General features: G+C 39.8%; 1 protein-coding gene across 1 annotated transcript; it reads right to left on the reverse strand.

Annotated features, from left to right (window-relative positions):
- Nucleotides 1-650: 650 nt before the first annotated feature.
- On the reverse strand, nucleotides 651-10,477 carry hand2 (heart and neural crest derivatives expressed 2). The gene is made up of 2 exons (XM_008419093.3): nucleotides 7,879-10,477; nucleotides 651-2,287 (listed from the first exon to the last, which is right to left on the reverse strand). Exons 1-2 carry the CDS (start codon nucleotides 8,494-8,496, stop codon nucleotides 2,171-2,173), a joined length of 735 nt encoding a protein of 244 aa, XP_008417315.1. The 5' UTR covers nucleotides 8,497-10,477; the 3' UTR covers nucleotides 651-2,170.
- Between the last annotated feature and the right edge of the window lie 454 nt (nucleotides 10,478-10,931).

Below are 10,931 nucleotides of genomic sequence, written 5' to 3' on the forward strand. Positions count from 1 at the left end.
CAAACCCGACCAAAAGAGAGATTTTTCCAATTATATATTATGTTAATGGAATGTTGTGGAAAGGTCTGTTTTACAGTATTGGCATCAATCAGGTAGAAATCAAGGAAATGTCTTCACATACTTGGTCATGTGACTGAATGATTAAAAATGTATCCAAACCCTCCTTCGGCAGTCAAATGCATAAATACAGGTTGTGAATACTAAATATTAAATTATTCATTAACATTTACAACAAATAAAATCCATATTTATGGGTGTCCCAGATTATCTAAAGACTTCCCGTGTAAACTACTAAATTTCATGATGCCGCTAATGACCTTCTAGGATGTTGTTTATAAAACCCAATGATCCAAATAATGAGCAACACGTTTTATGATGAAGCCAAGGATCCATAGCCTAATTAATCTTTTCTGAGCTCGACACTCATTAAGCTTCTCAACAACCTTTAATTTTGGATTTGGTTTAAATGCTATTTTTATTAATATTATTGTTTGTCTTAGGTAAACTCCAAACTCATTATAATTCCAGGTTTCACGTAAACATCTGGAGTGAGAGCAGGAGATGCGAAACACAACCAGGTCAATAATGACTGCTCTGTGGAGCAGCAAGCTACCCTCACTGCATTCTTGAAAGTAGTTTTAATCAGAGTGGGTTTCGGTTTTTTTATTATTTTCCATTTTGCTGCAACCACATGTCTGCTTCATTCACACATGGCATCTGAAAACACAAACTTCTGCCTCAATGAATCAAACATTAAGTGAAAACAACTGTTGCTGACATTTTGATAGGCTTCTAATTCCCACAAATTTTTTTTTGTTTTTTAAAGTTTTTTTTAAAAATACTTTGATTTTTGCTGTTCCTCTACAACAGGATACATTTTATGTATTTTTCAAATTTTTATCCTCACTACACTGAGATAAAATTGGAATCTAAAGAAATGCACAAAACAAACAGATTTTAGGTAAACAAGTTCAGGTAAAAACAAAATGAAACCCAATTTGCAGATTTTTTTTTTTTCAAACAAATTTACAATTAGTCCAGTTATTCGCTCACTCTGACATTTGGGAATGTGATGGTTAAACTTTGACATTCAGCATTTAGCTGCAGGGAAATTGTTATTAAGTTCATTTTGTTTTCTTTCAGGACACATAATGGACATCTGTGCTCTAACAGACAACACACTCAGCTGTAACTCACAATGACACAGAGACACATAATACCTTTATAAATCCCTCTGTTAATGTGCGCCTCAGGTGTGTCATTAAGTTAAAGCTGATCTGTTACAAATACGTCAATCTGACAGATCTGATGCACATCTGGAGGCTGAACTGGACCTTCACAAAGAAACAAAATGGAAATTCGACAACTTTGCTGTTCAACAATAGCACATTTTAGCACATCTTCTATCTGTTAGTGATTATTTTTACATCATTTTATTCAATCTACATAAAATACTATTAAAATAAGATTAAAACCAAGATGATGCAGCGCTGACACTGCTGAGTGAGAGGCAGAGATGAGCCCAGTTTGAACCAGCCACCATTTCACCAAGTGGTGCTTTTTATTCTTTTCACGACATCGTTTACATCCCACAACAAGCATTATTTAGACTCCCAGCACGTTTTCACATAAAAACACAGACACTTTGTCAGTGGCGTGACGGCACTACGTTTACAACCTAAAACTGCAATAGGAGAGAGAGAGAGATGTGTTCACATACATCCGAGTGAGAGTTCCAGCAGAAACCCGTTTAATGGCCACATTAAACATAAATATATTCCCTTAAATAAAACACACACAATTCCCCATTTGTGTGGTCAACTACGCAAACACATTGGTAAACAAATGCATGTAAATGTGTGTGTATGTGTGTGTGTTTGGGGTGGGGATGGTTTGGTTTGTTCAGAAGGGTGGCAGGGGACATAACTCCGTCTGTGCCTGTCGAGATGGACCTCAGCCCAAACCCAGGCTCCTTCCTGGGGACACGTCACTTCTTCTTCTTCTTCTTCTTCCCGGGGTCCAACCGAGACCGTGGCCAAGCAGTAGGACGACCGTCTGCAGCGTCCATCCGGCCCCGTCGCTGTGGGGAGCCCGAGAGTGCAGAGGCACGCACTGTCCATCAAAAACCCGGGGGTCAAATTTAGGAGCGGAAGTGGGAGTGGAGGGGTCACTACTGTTTGAGTTCCAGAGCCCAGACATGCTGAGGCCATCCTGTCCGACCTTTGCTCTTCTTATCTCCTACTGATGAGGAGGACGAAGACGAAGAGGCAGCTTTAGGGATCTCCACCTGCAGACATTTCACATATTATTTATTTTAATTTTATTTTTTAAATAGTAATTGTAGTAATACGACATTTGGGTGACTTAAAACAGAATTATACTGATAGTAATCTAGACAATTTAATCCAGCTAAGATTGAAATTATTCATTTCCCTGACAGAATAAATTATTTTTATATAACCAAGAAGTTTTTTTTTCTCTGATACGCTGAAAAAAAAACAAGTGACCCAACTTTTTAAAAAAGGTTAATTTGTTAAAACTAATCAAATTAAGTTTATCCAAGTAAAAATTTAAGTTAAAGTTGTCATGTTATTCAAAATTAATTTGATTAATTTAAGTTTATTTTTAAGTTGAAGCTTTATTCTCTGTTTTCATTGTAGGAAACGAGACATGCATATCTTAAATAAAATAACATAAAGTAAGTGTTAGATTTTGAAAAGAAAATATTTTTATACAGTTTAGTAAAACACAACATGTCGAAGATCATTTACACCCATTTCAATAATGGTTGGAAAAATATTGTTGGCATTACAGCAATCAATTTATCCATTTATTTAAAACAGGGATAACGTATCATATAAATAAACCTCATATTGATTGATTTAATGTTTGCTTGTACCAGGTAATTTCCACCTGTAGTCCCAGCTGATATTTTATTTTTATTTTTTATTAAAAATAAACAAATAATGGCAAGGAGTAAACCGCGTGACGCGTAACCCGTAGATTTTCAGCCCGGCTGTCCCGGGTTCGAGTCCCGGGTTCGAGTCCAGCCCGTTGACCTTGTCCGCATGTCTTCTCTCTCTCTCTCTCTCTCTCTCTCTCTCTCTTTCTCACAACCAGTGAACCAAAGGCCATCGAGCCAATGAAACGCGTAAAAAAAACTCCGACGCATAATCAAACGCGTTTTATTGATTTACTATTAGTGATTAGCTGAAGCTCTTGGCCATCACCCTAATCTTTGGCTCCCGCTCCAAGACGTTGGAGCGGCCCGATCCAGTCAGGAGAAAAATGTTGGTAAAATAAAAAAAACTGATAGCAAAACAAAACTTAATCCATAAACGTATAGGCTATCGGTGTGACTGCAGGGCGTTCAGCTGGCACTGAACGGATGGATGGATGGATGGATGGATGGATGGATGGATGGATGGATGGATGGCGTTAGATATGCTATTTATAGGCGATGATAATATGGAATATGGATGCATTCCCAGTCCAGAACCGCCTTTCAGTGCGTTTGTCCTAGATTGAACCCCCACTACAACCCCAACGTCCCCCACCCTTGCAGCGGTAAACCTCTGGTCGGTACAGTAGCTACACCCACTAAATCCACCAGACATCAACCAGACTCTTCATTGTAGACCAGAAAACGACACATCAGTTCCATCCCAGCTCGGATAAATCCCTGCACGGGAATGCCGCAGATCCAGCCTGCTGCGCAGGGAGGTAGGGGGAATAATAATCAGCATGCTGACAACAAGTACACAGAGTTTCTTTCCTATCTGGACTTTTTTAACAACATGAAATCCAGCGTTTTTTTTATACACGTAATTTAATGTAATTTAGCAGCATGCTGCGAGGAAACGTTTAATAGGTTGTAGGGCAAACAGACCAGATGTGGATAGACTCTCAAAAATGTTCCATTGGAAGAAAACGACAGACGGCCAATAGCTTAATTCAAAGCGGAGCGTGAGTGTGTGTGTTTGTGTTTATGCGTGATTTAAAATCAGTCCTCCTAACATTAATTAAATCAACCAAAATGATTCAAGACACAAAAATGATCCTTGTTCCCCCCTTTTTAAAATATAAAATTGAGCAACAACACCGCTCTCACTATATTCGTAAACATCAAGATCAAGTGAAATTTACTTGATCTTGATATATATATATAAGTGTGTGTGTGTGTGTGATTATAGATGCACAATAGTTATTTTAAAACGATTTAAAAAATAAAAAAATTGTTTTGCGACGGTTTCATGTTATTGTTAGTTTATATCCACAGGACGCGGATTTTTGTCCATCTGAATACAAAAACTCCTTCCGTACTCCTTGGATTTTATTACTCTCTGCAAAGAAAACTAAAGCTGAATATTTTTTTCTCTCAATATAATTCGATAAAAAAATAAATAATAACTTTTCAATAGCATAAATAGCTTTTTATTAAAACACGTCATATCTACATTAACTCAGTCCCTGATAAATAAATCCATATTCAACAGGGAGGTGTGACTGCTGTCCAGGCCTTGTTTACATCCCTAACTCTGAAACCACAGCCACATTTCGAATGGCACACTAGATTAAAGCTACATATATACCCAGGAGCATTAAAAATAACCTTCTGAATTCAACTTATCAAGCGCAATTAGGCCTAATGTTGTTTTTTGTATAGGTTCAATGTTCCATTTGTTTTTTTTTTGGGATGAAATGTAAACGCATTCGCAGAATTAAAATAACAAAAAAGGGATACATTTTGAAACCGAAAGCCTCTGGAGTGTATTATTATCCAGTTCCTAATATGAACAGGCGATATGGACTTAAAGTTTTATCACGATACTTTGTGATACTATTGTGATAACGATAAACGTGATGATAATTATGTATTACGCACAGCAATGATAGCCCCACTAAACTGCACACAGAAACCGAATTGAATTATATTTTCAAATGTATTGATATTTTTCTCTGAATAAACAGTGGAGAAAATTGTTAAAATTGTTAAATATTGTCTAATTTTTACATCAACTGGAATTTATTACGACAACGATAAATCAAAATTCTTATGACAAGAAATGTATCACGATAAATGATGCGATAAATGCCCACTGCTTAAACGATGCTTTTATTTTTCGAGACGAGTGAAGAAATGCGTAATCAAAATAGATGTATATATTTATTTGTTTAAAAAAAAAAATACATCCAAACCGTTTGACCTAATTTGAACTTCCACTTGTTGACAGAGAAAGGCGGCTTAAATCCAAGGAATTGTGTGATCGTTCCTAGTAATATTTTCTCCTTGGTTTCTGAGCAACAACAACACTGCAGCTTGGTTTTTTCGTGCGTGTGATTTAGGAAGAGAGTATACAATCTGAAGACGACGTGAATCAATTGTAATCCAACCTCCAGCCTCCTGCAGTGAATGCAGCTCCAACTGGAAGGCAGAAATGCGTCCTGGCTTCCATTACGCACCACACTTCCTATACACATCAAACAGGAAATAATTATTCTGCTCCGGCCTGCTCCGTGTAGTTTTGTTTGTTTGGACGCATAATGTCTCTGCTGCAGCTCTGATGCATTGTGGGCTGAGGGAAGGTGTGCTGCAGCTGATGCATTCCTCCTCAGATAAAGCCGGCAGACTTGGTGCCATGATGCTTCGCTGCGTCTCGTAAATAAAAACATCGTTCTGAAGTTTGGTCAGCGATCACAGAGGACTGATTTAAAATGTATGAATTATATTAGCGGCTACTGGCAACACGCAGATCGACGCCGCGCACAGACATGCGCCTCAAAGTGCCAAACTCATTTTATGGTCAGCAGAGCTGCATGGAACAAAACAGTGAAACTGTCTGTGAAGACGATGCAGCCGCTGGAAGAATGACTCCATCAGAAATGCCGCTATAATAAAAACGGGTCATAATGGCTGAAGCTGGCCTCCGGTGGCTCCATGAAGTCTGAGAAAGGCCACCGATTCACCCCCCACCACCACCGCGTTCAGGCTTAATACATACCATACACTTCCACATTTTTCTCCTTCTTACAGGGAATAAAACATGTGGGCTTTATTTTATTTTTATCTGATTAAACTCATCCGTTTTTGAGCTGTATTTTATTTACATGGCAAACTGGGGGAATTTATGTGTCAATTTTCAGAGTTATTCTATTTTATTTATAGCAACATAACGTAAGAATATAGATTTATACAGATGATTTTATTGCTTTTTTGTACTGTGATGCTTTTACATATTTGTATTTTATTTATTCTGTATAATACCACAGGGAAATATTTTTGTTCTTTTTGTTCTAAGCTTTAATTGTATTTTATAAAGTTACTTTTTATTTTAATTTTGTGAATTCATTGTATCATTTTCCAAATTCGCGCATAAATGTAATACATAAACATATTGCATAATAGTAATAATATTTACACATAATTATGGTATACATATTATATTACACATTCTTTATTTTATGTTATTTGCTAGTTTCTTTTATCTTAATATTGGTGGACAGTTAAAGGTTTTTTTTTGTTTTGCATATAGCTACATGGCGGAAGTGCTCCTGTTCTTCTAAAATTTTCTTCTATATTTTTTTCACTATATATTTTTTAAATATTACATTCTGCGAGTGCTTCGTAAAAGTACAATTTATTTCTATAGTATTGTACTTTACGCCAGTAAGAAGTCTCTAAATACTGGCTACATTTCAAAATGTGGGTTCTGTTTTCACGGCATAATAAAAGTATGAATAAGTAATGTAACAGCCATTTCTGTTGTCATTGACGGTCCTGTTCTGTTTCCTTTCATGATGAAATTATCAGTAAAGTGATCCATGCTGATCGAGCACAGACACGTGCAAACACAGGCTTTTTTCCTCCCACTGTTTACTCTCTCCTTACCGGCGATTTAAATTCCTACCGCACATAAACGCGCCAATAACTGACCTTCTATAGTTGCGCTTATAGGGATTTCCTTCGCTCCTGTTTGCGCTTGATGTGCTTAAGACTGAAACGCTGCAAAATGAAGTGAATGAGTGTTTCAGTCATGCAAACTATTTTCATAATCAAACTCAGCTGGTAGGCTGAATTAATAGAGTGTTTCTGTGAACGCTGAGAAAAGTTGCATATGTATTTAAAATTGATTTACAGATGACATATTTTAAGGTGTTAATTATTATTTCAACTGGTTGGTTATCGTAAACTATTACCCTAAATTATATAATAATCATTTTACACACAGGTAATGTAACCTAGAACGTTGCATTTATTTATTTCCGGTGCGCCTGTATAATTGGTCCACACAAATTTCGCTTTCTTGTGTTTGTTTTGTATTGCGTAGGTTGCGGTCTGTCTTTATCTCTCTTTGTTGCAAGAATTTGCCAAATTGTAGGCTTTTAAGCAGCGCCTCTGCCTGGCGTTTCTCCTCTCCTCCTGCAGCTCTGCAGAGGAAAGGACTTTTAAAGGATTTTCCACTGCGAACTTAAGTCATCAATCTTGTTGAGATAAAACATTCACGACACGACTAACGGGGCCAAATGAGCGTGGAACCGTGTAAAACAGCTATCTAACATCTTCTCTGCGCAGAGACTGGCTGTGAATTCAGGTCATGACTCGTGTCTGGAGAATAAATCACTGCACGGAGCAGCGGGACGCGCAGAGCCGATCTGCTCCTGCAGGCCTATAGGCGCTTTCAGCAGACATACTAGTTTGCTCTCTCTATTTCTTCACGTTATTTCCTTCTGGTGTTGCATTTAGTCAGCTCGTGTTTTCTGATGGTATCACCAATGGCGACATTAGGCAACCTGAAGGCTCAGACTGTGTGTGTTTTCGTCGTGACATGAAAGCAGTGTGTTGACTGTGTGTTAACGGTGACCCTGCGGATGCCTTACCGCCTCTCTTTTCCTGCGTTCCTCCCGTGCCTCCGTTTTTTTCAGCTCGGCTTTAAACGCCTGCGTGTCTCCGTGCTGGCCGTCCTTGTCCAGGATGTCCATCAGGTAGGAGATGTAGCTGGTGGCCAGCCGCAGAGTCTTGATCTTGGACAGCTTGGTGTCGGCCGGGACGTTGGGGATGCACTCCCTGAGCTCCGCGAAGGCCGAATTGATGCTTTGGGTCCGTCGCCTCTCCTTGCGATTTGCAGTGGGTCTCCGCTTTATGGTTCGTGGGTGTGCGTGGTGGTGGTGGTGCATGCCGACCGTGGCTCCGTTCATAGAGATGCTGCCGGGGCCCGGGATCAGATGGTTCCCGGGTCCGTAGTGGTGGTGGTGGCGCGCGTCCAGGCCGCCGGAGGAGTCGCCCCCGCTGTTGGTGTGGTACTCCGGGCTGTAGCCCGGCGCGAGGCTGTACTCTGTGGGCGACATGTCCGCGTGGCTGATCAGCCAGCTCGTGAAGTACGGAGGCGCCCCGGTGTCCTCGTGGCACCGTCCGGCCGCCGCCGCGTGCAGCGAATAGTGGTGGCTGTCGTGGTGGTGCATGATCGGGTGGTGAGGGTAGCCTGACACCAGACTCATAGTCCTGCTCACTGTCGCGCACTCCGGCGCGAAAACAAACACGCACACACACACACACACACGCACACACGAAGAGGCCCGAGAGATGCTGCAGAGGGAACGTGAAGTTTAATATCCCCTCCGTGCAAATGTTTGCATCCTGGATAATATTCCCAGCAGGGAATACCCCCCCACCCCCCGCTGACACTCTCGGTATTCCTGCAACACTCACCGGGCCTGCAGGCCGCTCTCTGCTGCTAAAACAACTCCCCTAGTTAGGACATCGTTCTTCTTCGTCTTCTCCTCTCCGCGAAGCAATACCACAGACCCTTTCCTCCCCTTTTCACAGGAAAACGCACTTCGGCTCTTCCTCCTGTTCTCCTCTACGGCTCATCCCCGTCAGTCAGCTGTCAGCTGTCAGCCAGGAGGGAGAAGGCTGGGCAGATCCTGGGTCACCCCTCTGAGACTGACTGACTGTAGAGTCCGCCTGGCTACATGAGAGAGAGAGAGAGAGAGAGAGAGAGAGAGAGAGAGAGAGAGAGAGAGAGAGAGAGAGAGAGAGAGAGAGAGAGAGAGAGAGAGAGAGAGAGAGAGAGAGAGAGAGAGAGAGAGAGGTGGCGGGGCTGGCTCTCGGCTCCATGAACCACTGGCGGACTTGCCCCCCTCATCGGGCCCCATTTCCAGGCTCTGTATAACCCACTTGTCTTTAATGTCAATAGGCCTGCTAAGTAGGCCTGCTGGCACATGCGCACAACCGCGCGCCCGTCAGCCAGCGTTTACTCACGCGGCAGAATCTGCTGAATCAAAAATGAGGCGAGGTGGCCTGTGATTGATAAAAATGAATGCATTTACTCCAAGACATGAAGTTCACGAGGAAATGTTTCATTTATCTGTTTAGATTCTTCTTAATTAGTTTAATATTTCAGCTGAAGCAGCAGCGAGTTTGTCCATTGGCTGAAAGATGATTCCCTTCAGTAGACAGACAAAAATAGGCTATATGCATTTGAAAAATATCAAAATAAGTGGTGTGAGTTTGAGATTTCTGATTGGCTCAAGACGACTGTCATGGTGTCAGGGTTCAGACTGTATTATTATCAATGATAAAAGATGAAAGACTCGCTGGTGATGCGTCACACCAAGATGATTTACAGATTAAACCGGACTGAGATAAAAGAACTCAATAACAATTTAGTCCGACAACAAATATCAAACATTTTGGCACCGAATTTAAATTTTGTTCTGATTTATTTGACTTATTTCATCAATGACCATCTTTTGATTATATATCAACGGTTCCGGTCAATTTACTCCTGTCGAATATTTACAGCTAATAATATATCACTGCGCCATTTCAGAATGATTTGGGTTTACCAAATACTTTTTTATAGGTTTAAGATAACGTAAGTATTTTTTATTTGACTCCCTTTAAGGTAAAGCAGTAGAAATGACCTCCCTGTAAAAGTACAATAATTTCTCCTGTTGTTAATATCTTTCAATTAAATCATTTAAAGTGTTGATTAAACAACAGCAGACAAGTTAAGACAACGCATGATATAATATATACATTATTATAATTATTTATTACGCATTCTTTTTTTATTATTATTTTTTTATTATTACATGTAAGAAATATTAGTTAACCTTCTGACCCGTAACATAGAGTGACATTTTTTTTAATTAATATGTGGAAAAACCAAATTCACACAATAAAACGCGACAGACACACGAAGTAAGTACGAGAATGTAAAAGGTTTGTTAAAATACGCGGTTTGGATGTTCTTTCTCGGTCCCCAATAACAAACTAATGAAATGGTTGAATCCTCTCGTTGCGCTCCTGGCTGGCCCTGCTCGCCTCCAAACACGCAACTTCTCTTTATTCGCCTTCCTCGTTATTTGATTCCAAGCTGCGGTGTAAAAAGCAAACTATTCAGGTTTGTCTGTTTTTGTTCCACGTACTTACTCGCTTTTTTGGGGGCGGGTTGGTTTTCCAATTATTTAACGTTATTAAAAAAAAAAAATAAAAAAAAACAATTAAGTAAATTAAGATAATCATACATATTAAATGAACACAACATTGTTGATCACGGGATAAACCAGCAACTAAACCATTCAACTCACCTTAAAACTAATTTATAAAACAGCACAAGTTTACCAAAAGGTATAACAGTTCAATAAAAGCAAATTATTATTAACACGTTTTATAAAAGTATGTAAACAGATTTAAATAAAATACCCTAGAATAAATGGAAACGTTGAGATCAACCTGCCGTTCATCCTGTTTGTTCATCCTCTAGATCAAAGTGAGTTTGAAAAAAGCGAATATTTTCACCAGGCTGGTACAGTTGGGGTGTATCAGTGCCATTGCACGACCTCTGGCTGGTGCTGTTGATGCACATACGTGTGGAGCCTCAGGCAAAGTGTTGTTTTTCTGCAGGGCACTGCCAGGTTTATTTCTG

The sequence above is a fragment of the Poecilia reticulata genome, chromosome 1, assembly GCF_904066995.2.
Source record: "Poecilia reticulata chromosome 1, P_reticulata-male-v2, whole genome shotgun sequence".
Lineage (NCBI taxonomy): Eukaryota > Metazoa > Chordata > Actinopteri > Cyprinodontiformes > Poeciliidae > Poecilia > Poecilia reticulata.

What these genes read in the sequence shown, in the direction of transcription:
- hand2 (XM_008419093.3), bottom strand. Translation starts at nt 8,496, where the DNA reads ATGAGTCTGGTGTCAGGCTACCCTCACCACCCGATCATGCACCACCAC. An exon ending in AACGCAGGAAAAGAGAGGCG is followed by an intron (nt 2,288 to 7,878) that starts GTAAGGCATCCG and finishes AAATGTCTGCAG; the next exon opens with GTGGAGATCCCTAAAGCTGC.